We start from the raw sequence: 18,857 nt of genomic DNA, 5'->3' as shown, positions 1-18,857 counted from the left end.
ATAGAAGTGAAAAACACAAAAGAGGCAAAAACACATTTGGGTGCATACTGTAGACCCTCAGGGAGAGATAGAGGATCAGGTATATTGGAAGAAGTACATTAACACATTTCACAGAACTGTACGGATAAGGCATTAACAGAGGAGATTTTTAACTACCCAAATAATTATTATCATATTTTAGTAAACTATGTGGGGAGAAAGCAAGGTTCTTAAATTGCTTCTAGGAGAACTTTTTTAGCCAGTATGTAGAAAGCTGAATGAGGGAGGAGGCAACTTCTGGACTGAATATTTGGAAATATTCCTCAGCAGGTGTGAAGTATATCATTAGGGGAGCATTTTGAGGATGATGGCCGTAACTCAGTTAGATTAAAAAGGGTTGTGGAAAAGAATAAGGAAGGGTGGGAAACCAACGTTCTAAACTGGGAAAAAACTAAAACTTTGTCAGAGCAATTGGAGACATTGAAGATGGACATAGCGAAAGTACGGGGCAAATATATTTCAATGAAGACAAGGTGGAACCATAGCAGAGGCAATGGCCTAGTGGTATTATTGCTGAGCTGTTAATCCAGCGAAATATGTAATGTTCTGGGTCCTGGGTTCAAATCTTGCCATGGCAGTTGAATGCAATTTTAAAAAATGGAACTAAGTCTAGTAATGACCATGAAACTGTTGTCAAGTGTTGGAAAACCCATCTGATACACTAATGTCCTTTAATGATGGAAACTACCTCGCAACTCTTAAACTGCCCTTTGTGCAATTTGGGATGGGCAATCAATACTGGCCTCGGCCTATAAAGCCCTCATCCTGTGAATTAATTCAGAATAAATAAATAATTCTCCTAGAGGAGAATAACAAGTTCAGGTTCTTAAACGAGAAATTATAAAATCTTTAGGACCCTGCACAAGAAATCAATAGCAGGTAAGTTGAAGGAAAATTAAAAGGGGTTTTGTAAATTAAAAAAAAATGAATAACTAGGGAAAGATGAACCATAAAGACGACTACGTGCGGACTTGGAAAACATGGACATGCTGTGTCGGTTTTCATAAAAGGTAAGAATGAGGTATAGACATCAGGGTGGTAGGCTGCAAAATATTAGAAGAAACTCAGAGTGAGAAGAGGTGCTAAATGCATGAGATACACACACTACCTTAAGAGACTCAAAGCCAGAGCCCTGGCAGTAATTTCCAAATCCTCCTGGTCCATAGGACTGGAGGACTGCTAATATTGTCACATTATTAAAGAAACGGAGAATGGATAGACTAGGAAATTGCAGTCCAGTAAGTGAAGACGTTATTGGAAAGAATTCTGAGAGGTAAATATACAGTATCTGCATTTGTAGAGACATGGACTAAATTAAGCATAGCCAGCACACATTTGTTAAGGGAATGTTGGGATTGACAATTTTTTGAGATAACCACAGAGGTGTTGATGAAGTTAGAGTCATAGAGCTGTACAATATGGAAACAGATCTCCGATCCAACTTGTCCATGCTGCCCAGGTATTCTAAATTAATCTAGTCTCATTTGCCAGCTTTTGGCCCCTCTGAACCCTCCCTATTCGTATACTCATCCAGATAACTTGTAAATGTTGTCATTCTTCAGCCTCCGCTTCCTCTGGCAGCATATTCCATACATGCACCATCCTCTGCGTGAAAAAGTTGTCCCTTTTTAAATCTTTCCCCTTTCACCTTAAACCTATGCTGTCTTGATTTGGAGTCCCTTACCCCCTGGGGAAAAGACCTTGGCTACTCACCCCATCTATGCCCCTTATGATTTAATAAACCTCTATAAGGTCATCCTTCAGCTTCCGATGCTCTCGGGAAAATAGCCCCAGCCTATTCAGTCTCTCCATATAGCTCAAACCTTCCAACCCTGGCAGCATCTTTGTAAATATTTTCTGAATCATTTCAAGTTTCACAGCATCCTTCCTATGGCAGGGAGACCAGACTTGAGTGCAATATTCCCAAAGTGGCATAACCAATGCCCTGTTACAGCCGCAATATGATTTCCCAACTCTTGTACTCAGTGCACTGACCAATAAAGGCAAGCATATCAAGCCCCTCCTTCACTATCCTGTCTACCTGTGATTCTACTTTCAAGGAACTATGAACCTTCACTCCATGATCTCTTTGTTCAGCAACACTCTCCAGGGCATTACCATTAGTTGTATAAGTGCTGCCCTAATTTGCCTTTCCAAAAAGCACTCTTCACTTTTATTTAAATTAAAACCCGTCTACCACTCTTAATAGTATTGATGTGGTCTTCATGGAGTTTCGCATGACATTTGATATGGGTCTGATCAAGAAAGGAGATAGCTGAGGTATCTTTCTCTGACTCCAGTGATTTCTGAATGTCCAAGAGGACTCAAAAATGGCTAACGCAAATCTCCTGTTTAAGAAGCGAGGGAGGCAGAAAATGCGAAATTATAGGCCGCTCAGCCTGACTTTAAGATTTTAGAGTGCATTAAAGAGGATGAGATTGCTTAGTATGTAGAAGTGCATGGTAGAATAGGACAGTGTCAGCATCGCTTTGTGAAGGGTAGGTCATGCCGCACAAATCTGTTAGAATCCTTTGAGGAGGTAATGAGTAAGTTAAACAAAGGAAAGCCAGTGCAGATAGGGACTCGCTCTTCCTCCCTCTACAAGGAAATCCTCTTGCAAGGATCCCTTCCTTGAAGAAGCTCTCTTCCTCCCTCTACAAGGATTTCAGTGAGTCCCTCTCTCACTGTACCCCCCAGGTCATCTCCTCATTCCCAACGTCCCTCCTCCTTACCTTTTAGCTTAGCCTGCTTGGCACACCTTCCTCATTCCTGAAGAAGGGCTTATGCCCGAAACGTCGGTTCTCCTGCTCCTTGGATGCTGCCTGACCTGCTGCGCTTTTCCAGCAACACATTTTTCAGCTCTGATCTCCAGCATCTGCAGTTCTCACTTTCTCCTGGCAAATGACAGAGTAAGGTTAAAAGAGTCTTTTCCAGGATGGCACCCGGAAGGCTTTGGAAGCCAAGTTATTGAGTATCCTAAAGAGAGAGATTCTTAATAAGGAGGTCAAGGGTTATGGGAGAAGGAAGGAGAATGCAATCGCGAAACATCTCTGCCATGAGTGAATGACGGAGTAGACTCAATGGGCCATATGACCGAATTTAGCTCCTATATCTTATGGCCTTAAATTGCAGGAGGCTATTAACAGACTGATTAGGTGCACAGAGCAGTGGCAGACATTTAACTGGTTGAACAAAGTAAGTGAAGCAATATGATTGACCAGACTGTGGAAAGTACTGGAGATGAGAAGAACTTTGGTGTACAATCCTACAAATAGCAAGGAAGGCACATGAGGTGGTTATTCTAAGTATATGGGATATTTCCCTTTATTAGCAATATTCAATGTAAGAACAAGAAGATCATGTTGGGACTGTATAAAACACTAGGTTGTCACAACTCGAGTACTGTGTGCAGTTTTAGTTGCAACATTGTAGGAAGGATGTGATTACACTAGAGAAAGTGCAGAGCAAGTTTACCAGGATGTTGTCTCAGTAGGATATGACAAAAGACTGAATAGGCTGGGGCTGATTTCCTTGGAGCAGCAAAGGTTAAGTTGGGACCTGATAGAGATATATAAGAGGGGTATGGATGGGTTAGAACATAGAACATAGAAGGATACAGCGCAGTACAGGCCCTTCGGCCCTCGATGTTGCGCCGACCGAATCCTACCTAACCTATACTAGCCCAATAACTTCCAAATGCCTATCCAATGCCCGCTTAAATGACCATAAAGAAGGAGAGTTCACCACTGATACGGGCAGGGCATTCCATGAACACTCAACCCGCTGTGTGAAGAATCTACCCCTAACATCCGTCCTATACCTACCACCCCTTAATTTAAAGCTATGTCCCCTAGTAACACCTGACTCCATTAGCGGTAAAAGGTTCTTAGTATCTACCCTATCTAAACCCCTAATCATCTTATACACTTCTATCAGATCTCCCCTAAACCTTCTCTTCTCCAATGAGAACAGCCCCAAGTGCCTCAGCCTTTCCTCATAAGATTTTCCTACCATTCCAGGCAACATCCTGGTAAACCTCCTCTGCACTCGTTCTAAAGCTTCCACATCCTTCCTATAGTATGGCGACCAAAACTGCACACACTACTCCAGATGAGGCCTCACCAGAGTCTTATACAACTGCAACATGACCTCAGGACTCCGGAACTCAATTCCTCTGCCAATAAAGCCCAGTACACCATATGCCTTCCTCACAGCACTATTTACCTGGGTGGCAACTTTCAGAGATCTGTGTACATGGACACCAAGATCCCTCTGCTCATCCACACTACCAAGTAGCCTACCATTAGCCCAGTAATCCATCATCTTGTTATTCCTACCAAAGTGAACGACTTCGCACTTAGCTACATTGAATTCCATTTGCCACATTTCCACCCAGCTCTGCAACTTATCTATATCCCGCTGTAACCTACCACTTCCTTCCTCACTATCCACAACTCCACCGACTTTTGTGTCATCCGCAAACTTGCTTACCCAGCTTTCAAGTCCTTCCTCTAGATCATTTATAAAGATAACAAAAAGCAATGGTCCCAAAACAGATCCTTGTGGTACACCGCTAGTAACTGCGCTCCAAGATGAACATAATCCATCAACTACTACCCTCTGTCTCCTTCCAGCCAGCCAATTCCTAATCCAAACCTCTAATGTATCCTCAATGCCATACCTCCGTAGTTTTAGCATTAGCCTACCATGGGGAACCTTATCGAACGCCTTACTAAAATCCATATACACAACATCTACTGCTTTACCCTCATCCACTTCCTTAGTCACCTTCTCAAAGAACTCAATAAGGTTTGTGAGGCACGACCTGCCCTTCACAAAACCATGCTGGCTATCCCTGATCACGTTATTCCTACCCAGATGTTCATAAATCTTATCCCTTACCATTCTCTCTAAGACTTTGCCCACCACTGAAGTCAGACTCACTGGCCTATAGTTATTAGGGCTATCCCTACTCCCTTTCTTAAACAATGGGACCACATTCGCTATCCTCCAGTCCTCTGGTACTATTCCCGTTGACAATGACGACATAAAAATCCAGGCCAATGGCTCTGCTATCTCCTCCCTAGCTTCCCATAGGATCCTGGGGTAAATGCCATCAGGCCCAGGAGACTTATCTATATTCATCCTTTCCAAAGTTGAGTAGAGAGACACTTTTTCCATTACTAGAGGGCTCAGTACCCAGATGGCATAGATTAAAGATAGGTAGAAGGTTAAGAGGATAATTGAGAAGAACTTATTTTTGTCCAGAAGGTGTTGGGAGTCTTGAACTCACGACCTGCAAAGGTGATTGAATCAGAAACCCCCAGCGTATTTAGATATTTTTAGATATTTAGGTATTTAGATTTGTTTTTGAAGAATGTTACAGGTTGTAGGGGGATGTGGATAAACTGTAGAATTGGGCTGAGAGGTGGCAAATGGAGTTCAATGCAGCTCAATGTAAGCTGATTCACTTTGGGAAGAATAACCGGAAGGCAGAGTACTGGGTCAATGGAAAGATTCTTGGTAGTGTGGATGTACAGAGGGATCTTGGAGTCCACGTACATAGATCCCTGAAAGTTGCCATCCAGGTGGATAGTGCTGTTAAGAAGGCATACAGTGTGTTAGGTTTCATTGGAGGAGGGATTGAGTTCCGGGACCGCAATATCATGCTGCTACTATACAAAACGCTGGTGTGGCCACACTTGGAATATTGTGTACAGTTCTGGTCGCCATATTTCGGGAAGGATTGGAAAAGGTGCAGAGGAGATTTACCAGGATGTTGCCTGGTCTTATGAGGAAAGGCTGAGAGACTTGGGTGTGTTCTCATTGGAAAGAAGAAGGCTAAGAGGGGATTTGATAGAGACATACAAGATGATGGGGCGGCACGGTGGCACAGTGGTTAGCACTGCTGTCTCAGCGCCTGAGACCCGCGTTCAATTCCCGACTCAGGCGACTGACTGTGTGGGGTTTGCATGTTCTCCCCGTGTCTGCGTGGGTTTCCTCCGGGTGCTCCGGTTTCCTCCCACAGTCTAAAGATGTGCGGGTCAGGTGAATTGGCCATGCTAAATTGCCCGTAGTGTTAGGTAAGAGGTAAATGTAGGGGTATGGGTGGGTTGCGCTTCGGCGGGTCAATGTGGACTTGTTGGGCCGAAGGGCCTGTTTCCACACTGTAAGTAATCTAATCTATGATCAGAGGATTAGATAGGGTAGACAGTGAGAGTCATTTTCCTAGGATGATGACGTCAGCTTGTAAGAGGGGGCATATCTACAAATTGAGGGGTGATAGATTTAAGACAGATGTCAGAGGCAAGTTCTTTACTCAGAGAATGGTAAGGGTGTGGAACACCCTACCTGCAAATGTAGTTATCTCAGCTACATTAGGGAGATTTAAACAATCCTTGGATAAGCACCTGGATGATGATGATGGGATAATGTAGTGGGATGAGCTGAGAATAGTTCACAGATCGGCGCAACATCGAAGGCCGAAAGGCCTGTTCTGCGCTGTATTGTTCTACATTCTAAGTTCACTTGCATTCTCTTTACCGTCAGGGCTAGAGGCCAAGTGCTGGAAAATGGGGTTACTCAAATCTTGGTAAATGGTGCAAATGTGATAAACCAAATGGTGTCATCCTGTGCAGTAAATGCTAAGTCTGAGACACCAATAAGTCTGAGACACCAATAAGTCTGAGACACCAATAAGTCTGAGACACCAATAAGTCTGAGACACCAATAAGTCTGAGACACCAATAAGTCTGAGACACCAATAAGTCTGAGACACCAATAAGTCTGAGACACCAATAAGTCTGAGACACCAATAAGTCTGAGACACCAATAAGTCTGAGACACCAATAAGTCTGAGACACCAATAAGTCACTCAATCCAACAAATGAATGCAATCCATTTTATGTGACTGCTACTCTTTATCTACTTCTTCAGCAAATCTTTTTCTTCCTTTTGCCCTTGTCGTCTGCCACACTGCCAAATTTGTTAAGTCTGGCTTTTTGCTGCTTTAGCAGAATTACTGGTGCCAACAGATTCACTGTTAACTGTTACAAACCATGAAATGTTGGGGAATTGGCATGAGAATGCAGGACAAAGTGAAATACTAAGTACAAGTGTGAATTTGAAAGAACTTGCATAAAAACTGTTTGAATAGGTATTTAGCCTATTTGTAATTCGAACTGCACTTATGTCACTCATGTAAAGAAAAGCCTTACCTTTTTAACTACATTTCATTTTCATTTTAGACTGGAACTTCTCACCAAGAGCAAATTATCCTAAAAAACCGAGTTGCAGAACTGGAAGAGGAGAAAGGAAATCTTGAACAAAAAGTGAATGATCTTGAAAAGCTAAGACTGCAAAATGGTACTTTAGTGATTTGGTTTTTAATTATTTTGTCATTTTGTTCTTCCAAACATTGTGAGAATGGTGGATTTTTCTTGCAGAGGAGCTTCTGGCAAAATTAGAACTGTATGAAGAACAGCAACAGAAAATGCAAGCAGATCTTGAACAGATGACCAAACAGGCAACTTCCCAGGTCTGCAAAATGTTTTGTGTTGTCTGTAATTTATTAATACACAATGTTATGGGCTGGTAAAAACAAGTTGTATCATCTTAACAGTCACAATGGATTTGTTTTTCAGATTAAGTTTTATTGTTGCAAATTGTACACTTTTTTAATGCTGTGGAGTATTTGACAAAGTTTGTTTTCTCTATTTTTCTTGACACTTTTGCTTACCTGACTTGATATCTGCACTTTAGGTGTCATCCTGCTTCCATATTTAAAAAAAAATTGTTTGTTTCCAGATATGTTATTGCATACATTTGGCCTGAAAATGCCTGCTATAATTACCTAATGTCATAACTGGTGCTTTCGCGCATTCTTGAATCAGTCTTAGTCTTTCAGAAAGTTCTGCAGCCAACGTTTGAATGATAATGTTTTACTGAAAGATGATGACCTGTTGGCAAGAAAGAGTAAATAATGTAGCTGACATGAGATAACTAAATTTGTTGTAAACAGCAAAAATGTATTCTTGAAAATCTGCAGATAAAGATTTTTCTAATCAACCTGTTCAGAGATGTTGCCTCACTCTCTGGAGTAGGTGGGATTTGAACCCAGATCTCCTTGAAATCTGGAGATTTATTAAGGTATATGTGAATAAGATGATTCAAAGATGTTATGATGCACTGTGGAGTGGTTGTGACTTGAACCTCAGCTTCTTGGCTCAGAGGTAGGGACACTACCACTGCACCACAAAGCCCTTTAGTTTAAAACAAACATTTTTCTAATCACCTTATTCCGAGATGTTGTCACTCACCTTAGGAGCAGGTAGGACTTGAACCCAAGGGTAGGGACTTATCTCTATACTGCAAGAGGACCCTAATTTTTTTATTTAACCTATTTTTCTAATGAATTTGCCGAGAGATGTTGCACATCTCTGGAGCAAGTAGGATGAGGACCCGGGCCTCCCAGTCCAGGGCTATGGGACATTAACACTGCACCACAAGAGCCTAAGGGGATAAATGCTAGCAATCTTAATCACAACCACCTGTGTATTGAAGAAAGAAAAGGTACATTTACTACACGGTCGGTCAAAATATCTTCTTTCAAACCAATGTTAGAAGTGAGGACTTAAATCTTCCATTGTACTGTTGATGTAAAGGTATTCTTTCATGAAAATCTACAATATCATGAGCAATAAGGATTTGAGAAATTCATCTATGTAGTTTTCTGTAGTAGCAACTTGAAACGTAAGATTTTTGAAGAGTTACGTACTATAGGGCTATCTACTGCAATGTCTCTTTCATCTACTGGAAGAATTCTATTGATCATGTCAGCGGTTTTGTGGAGTGACTTGTAAATTTCCTGGTTGGCTTTCCTACCACCTTCCTGCTTCCACCGAACCTACATGTCTTTGGTCTATGGGAGGAACCAGAGCACCCAACGGAAACCCTTCCAGACACAAGGAAAATGGGAAAACTCCACACAGACAGTTGTTCAAGGCTATAATCGAATTTTAGTCCCTGGTACTGTGAGTGCTAACCACTGTGCCACCCTGTCTGTGCCTGTGGCAAGGGCCCAGTTTCCACACCACCTCACCGATCCATGCCTCCGGCTTCTCCGTCAAGACATCATCCTTCTTTGGCATTTTCAAGGACCTCATCTTATTCCTGTCATGAGGTAGCCTACCTCGTCTGGAATTTAGAATCTGGGAATTTCTTTTTGTTCCTGATGAAGGGCTCTGGCCCGAAACTTCGAATTTCCTGTTCCTAGGATGCTGCCTGACCTGCTGTGCTTTAACCAGCAACACATTTTCAGTTTTGTTCCAGTCCCACCCATTACACTGGTGAAATGACAGAGCTGTGACCAATGTGAGCAGCCAGTAATTTTGAGGTGGGCAGAAGTTCTATCTCCAGTCAGTTGCCATTGCTTGAAGTGTAAAATGGCTGTGGGGCTGCTCCAATTGACAAGGATTGGGTGGGAAATCCCACTGTCTAAAGAAAACTCTGCCGATGGATTTTCAAACTGATTAGAATACCTCTAAAAGAGATCATGCAAATACTGAATGCCCACATCACATTATTTGAAATAATAAGTAATTGAAGACCAGAATTTCTTATGACTGCATTAACTCAAGAAAGAAGAGTAGATTTGCTAGTCAGAATTGATGGCGCAGAAGGTGGCCTTTCAGTTCTTTGCACCAGCAGTAGTTTGATGCATTACCTTATTTTACACTGTTAGCCAAGTATGATTGAGTAGCAATTTGGCTTGATTGTTAGTCGTTGGCTATCAGTTCCCAATTGTAATGACATTAACAAGAATAATGCGTAATTATTGAATTGTACTTATACCTGACTGCAGACGTGCATTATGTCCCTGTAGACAAGTGAATCCGGCAGTGCTGAAGAACTGCAGAGTCGGCTGCTTGAGTGGCAAGAAATGGTTTCTGAATCGGCAAGGGGACAGGCCAAAGAGGAGAGGGCTGTCCTGGAATTACGAATGACACAAATTGAGGAAGAAAGAGAAGGTAAATTTATGGGGCTCTGACGTTCCTAGTTGGTGAAAATTAGTTTTTTTTAAAATTATAAGTAATCTAATTGGTAAATTACTCTGCATTTAGGGTCCAGTTTGTTTAGTTAATTCCAATTGACATGCCAAATATTGGTAGCTATTTGAAACAGAGTTTACATGACCTTGCACTTACATTTCCAGAATGTATTCAGGTAATTACAGTTTGAAGTGCTTGGAAATTGTTAATTGCTGTCTGGCATGAAAATGACAGGAAAAGGTGACCTGACCATAGCAAACAAGAGAAATTATGGATAGTTGTAGATCTAAGGAAGAGGCAGACAAATTGGCCAAAAATACAGTAGACCTGAGGATTGAGAGCACTTCAGAATTCAGTAAAGGAGGGTAAAGTGATTGAGTAAGAGGTGGAAAATAGAATACACGAGAAACAAAGAAAAAAATGAGTGAAGACAACTTTAGTTCCCTTTTACAGTCAGAAACAGGAGAAGTTGTTTTGGGAACAAATAGACAGCAGGGCAGTTAATTGCATCCTTTGGTTCTGTCTTTTCAAAGGAAAACTCAAATAACATTCCAAAAATGTTGGGGAACAGAGTGTCTAATGATACAGAGGAACTGAAGGAAATCAGTATTAGAAGGGAAATGGTTTTGGGGAAATTGATTGGTTTAAAGGGTACTAAATCCCCAAGTCCAATAATCTGCATTCCAGAGTACTTAAGTGGATGCATCAGTGTTCATTTTTCAAGATCCGAAAGGCTCTGAAATAGTTCCTTTGGGTTGGAGGGTAGCTAATGTAACCTTTTTAAAAAGGAAGTAGAGAGAAGACATGAATTTATAGACCTGCTAACCAATGTTAGGGAAGATTCTAGAGTCCATTACAACATGTAACCACAGGACATTTGGAAAACACTGACAGGATTGGACAGAATCAGTATGGATTTATGAAAGGGAAGTCATGCTTGACAAATCAGTTGGACTTCTTCAAGGATGTAAGTCTTGGATTTCATAAAAAGGAGCCAGTAGATGTGATTTACTTGGACTTTCCGAAAGCTTTGATAAGGTCCCACATTAGAGATTGGTGTCCAAAATTAAAGCAATTAGGATTGCCGGTAGCATGCTGACATGGATAGAGAACTAGTTGGCAGGCTGGAAACAAAGAGCAGGAATAAACTGATCTTTTTCCAAATGTCAGCTATTGATTAGTAAAGTATCACAGAGATCCGTACTTGGATCCTAGCTATTCACAATTCATAATAGCAATTTATTTGAGGAATCTAAATGTAATATCTCCAAGTTTGGAGCCTAAGATGAAGGGGCATTGGCCATAACGTGATAGAATTCACCTGCAATTTGAGAGGGAGAAGCTGGAATCCGATGCTTTTACAGTTGAGTAAAGGTAACTACAAAGACATAAGGGAGGTGCTGGCCAGAGATGACTGGAAGGGGAGTCTAGCTGGGAAGATGGTAGAACAGCAATGGTAGGAGTTGCTGGTGGTAGTTCAGGAGGCACAGCAGAAATTCATCCTAAAAAAGATTAAATGTACTAAGGGGAGGACGAAGCAACCGTGGCTGCCAAGGGAACTCTAGGATTGCATAAAAACAAAAGAGAAAGTCGACAATGGGTGAAGATTAGTGGGAAGCCAGAGGATTAGCAGTGGGCAAGTTAAAAATGAGGGGCAAAGGTAAAATATGAAGGTCAGCTTGCTTGTATGTAAAAAAAAGCTTGCAAGTGTTTTTTTTGGTGTATAAAAAGTAATAGAGAGTCAAGAGTAGATATTGGACCTCTGGAAATGAAGACAGAAAGTTAGAATAAATGGCAGAGGAACTCAGTCGGTACTTTCCGTCAGTTTTGACAGTGGAAGACAGCAACAGCATACCAGGTTTGAAAGTCAGGGAGCAATGACCAGTGTAGTGACCATTGCCAAGGATTTGGTGCTGTGGAAGCTGAAAGGTTTGAAGGTGGGTAAGTCACCTAGATTGTGGAGGCATTGGTAGTGTCTTTAAGAAATCAGTGGTGTCAGGGTGGGTCATAGAGAATTGGAAAATGTTTAACGTAACACTCCTGTTTAAGAAGGGAGGGAGGCAGAAGATAGGAAATGATCTCAAGTCCTCAATGAATATTTTGCATCGGTTTTTGCAAGCAAAGTCGTGGTGGATAGTGAGCCTACAGAGGGGTACGTTGATTATTCTAGGGTATGTCAGTATAAAACAGGAGGTGGTGGTGGTGGGTGTTTTGAAGGCAGTAAGTTAGATAAGTTTCCAGGACCTGATGGGATCTATGCTTGAAGGATGCAGATGAGGATATTGCTTAAGACAGGCAACCGGGGAATCGAGGATATTGCAAATTGATGATCCTTAAATCGGAGGTAGGGAAGTTATTGAAGAAGGTTCTTGGAATTTACTGACATTTGGAAAAATATGGACTGATAGTGATAGGCAGCATAACTATGTGGAGAATGTTGTGTTGCATAAACTTAATGATTCATAGTTCAGGGCGATAGGTGTTGACTCCATGGACTTCAGCAAGGCTTTCGACAAAATCCCTCATGGGTTGCTGATACAAGAGATGACGTCACGTGGGATCTGTGATTGACATGGACGAGTTGGACTGAAGGGTCAGTTTCATGATGTATGACTCTGTGACCCCTGACTGACATTCCTTTGGCTCACTAACAGGTCAATGTTAATTCTGGTTATGCTGTAAGTGCAGTTGTGTTAGACATTTTGGTGGAAAGAATGTAAAGCCGACCATCAGCATCATCCAAAGGAATGAGTGAGGTGAGAACTCTTCGGCAGGCATTCAGCATTTCTGAGAGGACCAGACAAGGTAAAGACTTGACAGTTGGTGAGAAATCGTGCAAGATTCATAAGTAGAAAGGTAGGCAAAGGTGCAGGGTAGTACTATTGTATAAAGATGAGATAGATGTAGAATTGATTTGGGTGGAAATGAGGAAAAGTAAGTGAAAGTCACAGTCTGCATGGTCAACAGGGTCCCAACAGTAACTGCAACATATGCAAGAAGCACAGTTGGGGTGCTTGTGATAGGATAGAAAAAGTCTTCTGGCCCATTGGGTCTGCATCCACATTACTACCACGAAATGTGCACACCTCTTAATTTCCTACATTTATTCCACACCCTTGAATGTTATGATATTTGAAGTACTCATCCAAATATATTTTAAAGGTTGTAAGGTTTCCAGCCTCCACTATCTTCCCAGGCAATGCATTCCAGATTCCCACTACCCTCTGAATGAAAAAGATTTTTGACTGAATCTTCTGCCCTTTACCCAAAAACTATGCCCTCTCATGATTGACCCCTCAACCAAGGAGAACAACTGCTCCCTAGTTACCTTGTTCATACCCTTCATAATATGCCTCAATCATGTCCCCCCTCAGTCTTCTCTGCTCCAAAGAAAACAATCCAAGTCCATCTAGTCTCCTCTTATAGCTCAATTTCTTCATCCTGAACAACATCCTGGTGAACCTCCTCTGTACTTCCTCTAGTGTTAGCACATCCTTCTGTAAGATCATAAGTCACACAAATTATAGTCCAACTGGTTTGTTTGAATTCACAAGCTTTTGGAATGCTGCCCCTTCAGGTAAAGTAAAGCATACAGGCACAGAATTTAAAGACAGAGATCACAAGATCATACGAAGTGGAGTATGGAATAATAAGTCTCTGCAGGTAACCAAAAGTGTCAGATGATGTAAATAAAGTGTCAGCAGCTGAATAGTTAAGTGAGGGGATGACCTATAACCTAATTAATTAAGGCAGGGAGATACTTACAAAAAATCAAAAATAAGGTGGTGCTGGAGAGAAACCAAATGGCTAGAATAATAAAATAGGTATGAAAGTTGCATGTCAGGGGTCTAACCAAAGTAACAAGTAATCCAAAACTGTACAAACTAATTAAGGTAGAGAGATCATAACAAGATCATAGCATCCTTCTTTAGTGAAGTGACCAGAACTGTACATGATACTCCAGTTGTTGGTTGACCAATGCTGTGTACAACTCCAACATTACTTCCTTGCTGTTATATTCTATGCCACGACTGATGGAAACAGTGTCCTATATGCCGCCTTAACTATCCTATTTATGTGCTCTGCCAACTTCAGGGATCTGTGAATAATCGCCCCAAGATCCCTCTGTTCCTCTCAAGTACCCAGTGTCCTGCCATTCATTTAAATACTCGCTCATATTGCTTCTTGTTCCAAAGTGCATCACCTTGCGCTTATCTGGGTTAAATAACATCTGTGATTAGTCTGCCCATCTGACCAACCCATCTATATCTTCCTGTAACTTACTGCCATCTTCTTTGCTATTAACTACTCTACCAATCTTGGTATCACCTACAAATGTGCTTAACATTCCCCTCACATGTTCATCGATATTATTTGCGTAGAAGAAACAACAAGGATCCCAGTACTCATCCTTGTGGTATACTGCTGGACACTTCAGTCACTCAAACAGCCCAGTTTCTGTTACAAAGTCAGTTTCTGATTCATCTTGCTAAGTTTCCCTCGATTCCATGCTCTTTAACTTTGTCAATCAGTCTCCTGTGTGGGACCTTGTCAGAAGCTTTGCTAAAATCCATTTAAACTACATCAGTTGAACTTTTCTCATCCACACCATTGATCACATTTTCAAAAACTTCTAACAAATTTGTTAGGCATGATCTCCCTCTGACGAAGCCGTGCTGACTATCTCTAATTAATCTAAGTCTTTCCAAGTGGATATTAATTTGCTCCTTCAGAATATTCTCCAGTAGTTTCCTTACCACTAATGTGAGACTGACTAGTCTGTAATTCCCTAGTTCATCTCTACCAACTCTCTCTGAAAATGTGGAACCAAATTATCCATCCTACGGATGGCAACGATCATGAGTACTTCTAATCTACACATGCACAACTGGAAAAAGCAGATTAGCTGTAAAAGCGTGGATGAGGAGTTCAAGTTTTGCTTTCAAGATAGTTCCAAAACGTGCTGTAGAAAGAAACTAACTTAAAATAGGTTGTATTTGGATTTGGGGTTGTGTAATGTGACAGAGTTAAGACACTGTGAAGTAGCAGTGAACGCAATGTGATTGAATTTTACATTCCGCTTGAAAGTGTTACGATACGGGTAAACCCACCTGCTTAAGTTAAACCAGCAACACAGACATGATTTATCCCATGCAATAATATGTGAAAATTTGAGAGGCCAAAAACTATCCTAGAGGTCACTGAAGCAGATAGAAAAGTACAGCACGGAACAGGCACTTCAGCCCACGATGTTGTGCCGAGGATTAATCCTGATCTAAAATAAAATAACCTATGCACCCCTCAATTCACTGCTGTCCATGTCCATGTCCAGTAGTTGCTTAAAAGTCCCTAATGACTCTGCTTCCACCACCACCGCTGGCAATGCATTCACAACTCTCTGCTTAAAGAACCTATCTCTGACGTCTCCTCTATACCTTCCTCCTAATACTTTAAAACTATGACCCCTGGCACCGGTCAATTCTGCCTTGAGGGAATGTCTCTGGTTATTGACTCTCTTCATGCATTTTGTATACCTCGATCAGGTCACCTCTCTTCCTCCTTCTTTCCCGAGAGAAAAGTCCGCGCTTAGTCAATCTCTCTTCGTAAGACAAGCCCTCCAGTCCAGGCAGCATCCTGGTAAACCTTCTTTGCACACTCTCCAAAGCCTCTGTATCTTTCCTATAGAAGGGCAACCAGAACTGGACGCAATATTCCAAGTGTAGTCTCACCAGAGTCTTGTAGAGCTGAACCTGCTGGCTCTTAAACTTGATTCCCCTGTTAATGAAAACCAAAACACCACATGCCTTCCTAACAACTCTATCCACTTGGGTGGCAACTTAGAGGGATCTATGCACTTGAACACCAAGATCCTTCTGTTTATCCACATTGCCAAGAATTCTGTCTTTAATCCTATATTCAGCATCAGGTTCGACCTTCTAGATGCACCACTTCGCACTTATCCAGGTTGAACTCCATCTGCTATTTCTCAGCCCAGCTATGCATCCTGTCTATGCAGTGCTGCAGCCTGCAATAGCCCTTGATACTTATCAACTACACCTCCAACCCTTGTGTCATCTGCAAATTTACTTACCCACCTCTGAACCTCCTCATCCAAGTCATTTTATACAAACTACAAAAAGCAGAGGCCCAAGAACTGAGCCCTCCGGGACCCCACTCATCGCTGACCTCCAGGCAGAATACATTCCATCTACGATCACACTTTGCCTTCTGTCAGCCAACCAGTTTTGAATCCGGAAAGCCAAGTCTTCCTGTATCCTATACCTCCTGACTTTATGAATGAGCCTACCTTGGGGAACCTTATCAAATGCCTTGCTGAAGTTCAAATACACCACATCCACTGCTTGACCCTTGTTGACCTTTCTCATCACCTCCTCAAAGAAATCAATAAGAATTAGAGGCATGACCTGCCCCTCACAAAGCCATGCTGACTACCTTTAATCGCACTATGCTTTTCCAAATAGTCATAAATTCTATCCCTCAGAATTCTTTCCAAAGCCTTGCTGACCACAGACGTAAGACTGGTCTGTAATTGCCAGGGATTTCCCTATTCCCCTCCTTGAAAAGAGGAACAATATTCACCTCCCTTCAATTCTCCAGTACAACTTCTGTGGAGAGGGAGGAAGCAAAGATCTTCGCCAGCAACTTAGCAACCTCCTTTCTCGCTTCCCAGAACAACCTAGGATAAATATGGTCTGGCCCTGGGGACTTATCAATTTTAATGTTTGCCAAAATTTCCAGCACATCAAATTCATCAATCTTGATTTGCCAGTTCCTCAAAGTTCTCATTTACAACAAGGTCCCTTTCCTTAGTGAAAGCCGAAGCAAAAAACTTATTTAGGGCTTCCCCTCTCCGCTCGGACTCCGTGCACGAGTTCTCTACGCTATCCCTGACTGGCCCTACCTTCTTTGTGGCATCCTTAAATACAGGTGAGGTGCCGGAGGACTGGAAGGTTGCTCATGCCCTTCCCCTGTACAAGAAGGGTAATAGGGATATTCTGGGTAATTACAGACCAGTGAGCCTGATGTCGGTGGTGGAAAAGTTGCTGGTGAGGGTACTGAGGGATAGGATCTATTTATATTTAGAAAAGAATGAGCTTATCAGTGATAGGCAACATGGTTTTGTGCGGGGGAGATCGTGCCTTACCAACTTAACAGAGTTCTTCGAGGAAGTGACCAAGTTGATAGACGAAGGAAGAGCTGTTGATTTCCTATACATGGACTTTAGTAAGATGTTTGATAAGGTTCCTCATTGTAGAGTAATGAAGAAAGTGAAGTCACATGGTGTGTTAGTTGTTCTAGCTAGGTGGATAAAGGACTGGTTGAGCAATAGGAGACAGAAAGTAGTAGTTGAAGGGAGTTTCTCGAAATGGAGAAAGGTGGCCAGTGGTGTTCCACAGGGGTCAGTGCTGGGGCCACTGTTGTTTGTAATATACATAAATGGTCTGGAAGAGGGCACTGTTGGTATATTCAGCAAGTTTGCAGATGACACAAAGATTAGTGGAGTAGCAGAAAGCATTAGAGACTGTCATACGATACAAGAAGATATAGATAGTCTGGAGATTTGGGCGGAGAAGTGGCAGGTGGGATTTCAATCCAGACAAATGTGAGGTGATGCATTTAGGCAAGTCTAATTCTAGAGCGAATTATACAATAAACTGAAGAGCCTTGGGAAAAGTTGATGGGCAGAGAGGTCTGGGAGTGCAGGTCCATTGTACTCTGAAGGTTGCTGCACAGGTGGATAGAGTGGTCAAGAAGGCATATAATATGATTGCCTTCATTGGATGGGGTATTGAGTATAAGAGCTGTCAAGTCATGTTAAAAGTATACAAGACATTGGTTCGGCCACATTTCGAATACTGTGTATAGTTCTGGTTGCCACATTACCAAAAGGATATGGATGCTTTGCAGAGAGGGCGGAGAAGGTTTACAAGGATATTGTGTGGTATGAAAAGTGCTAGCTATGAAGAGAAGTTGAATAGGTTAGGTTTGTTTTCATTAGAATAAAGGAGATTGGGGGGGGACCTGATTGAAGTTTACAAAATCATTAAGGATATCGACAGGGTGGATAGAGACAAGCTTTTTCCCAGGGTGAAGGATTCAATAACGAGAGGTCACGGTTTCAAGGTGATAGGTGAAAAGTTGAAGGGGGCTACACACCGCAAGTACTTCTCACAGAGGGTGGTGGGCGTTTGGAACGCGTTACCAGCAGAGGTGGTAGAGGCAGGCACGGTAGATTCGTTTAAGATGTGTCTAGACAGATGCATGAATAGGTGGGGAACAGAAGGATACAAATATTTAGAAATTGGGCGACAGGTTTAGGCAGTAGGTTTGGATCGGCTCAGGCTCAAAGGGCCTGTTCCTGGGCTGTACATTTTCTTTGTTCTTTGTTCTCCCTGATCATTCTCTTATTCCTCACGTATGAGTAAAATGCCTTTGAGTTCTCTCTAGTCCTTCCTGCCAAGCCTTTATCGTGCTACCTGCTGGCTCTCCTCAGTCCATTTTTGAGTTCCTTTCTACTAAGCCTGTAATCCTCTAAAGCTGTGCTAGATCCTTGCTTCCTCCACCTTACATAAGCTGCCTTCTTCCTTTTGACGAGAAGCTCCTCTGTTCTAGTCATCCAGGCTCCTTAATCTTATCCCTTCTTGCCTGTTTTAGAGGAACAAATTTGTGCATCACTCGCAACAACTGCTCCTTAAACAGTCTCCACATGTCTGCTGTGCCCTTTCTGTGGAACAGTTGCTCCCAACC

At 42.1% G+C, this 18,857-nt stretch overlaps 1 protein-coding gene across 7 annotated transcripts in view; it reads left to right on the top strand.

Moving 5' to 3' along the window:
- LOC132824521 (golgin subfamily B member 1-like) overlaps window positions 1-18,857 on the top strand; it is a 263,280-nt gene that overhangs the window by 81,345 nt on the left and 163,078 nt on the right. For 6 of the 7 annotated variants that reach the window (XM_060839154.1, XM_060839156.1, XM_060839155.1 and 3 more), the window contains 3 exons: window positions 7,287-7,404; window positions 7,485-7,576; window positions 9,923-10,067. In XM_060839154.1, the coding sequence (XP_060695137.1) occupies window positions 7,287-7,404; window positions 7,485-7,576; window positions 9,923-10,067 (355 nt within the window). Of the gene's footprint in view, window positions 1-7,286; window positions 7,405-7,484; window positions 7,577-9,922; window positions 10,068-18,857 lie in introns of those variants that run through there. The other variant, XM_060839158.1, reaches the window with a different exon arrangement.

This window comes from Hemiscyllium ocellatum, chromosome 18 (genome assembly GCF_020745735.1).
Source record: "Hemiscyllium ocellatum isolate sHemOce1 chromosome 18, sHemOce1.pat.X.cur, whole genome shotgun sequence".
NCBI classification, from domain to species: Eukaryota; Metazoa; Chordata; class Chondrichthyes; order Orectolobiformes; family Hemiscylliidae; genus Hemiscyllium; species Hemiscyllium ocellatum.
Note: the sequence above shows the minus strand (reverse complement) of the source record. Positions and strands in the feature narration are given on the sequence as shown.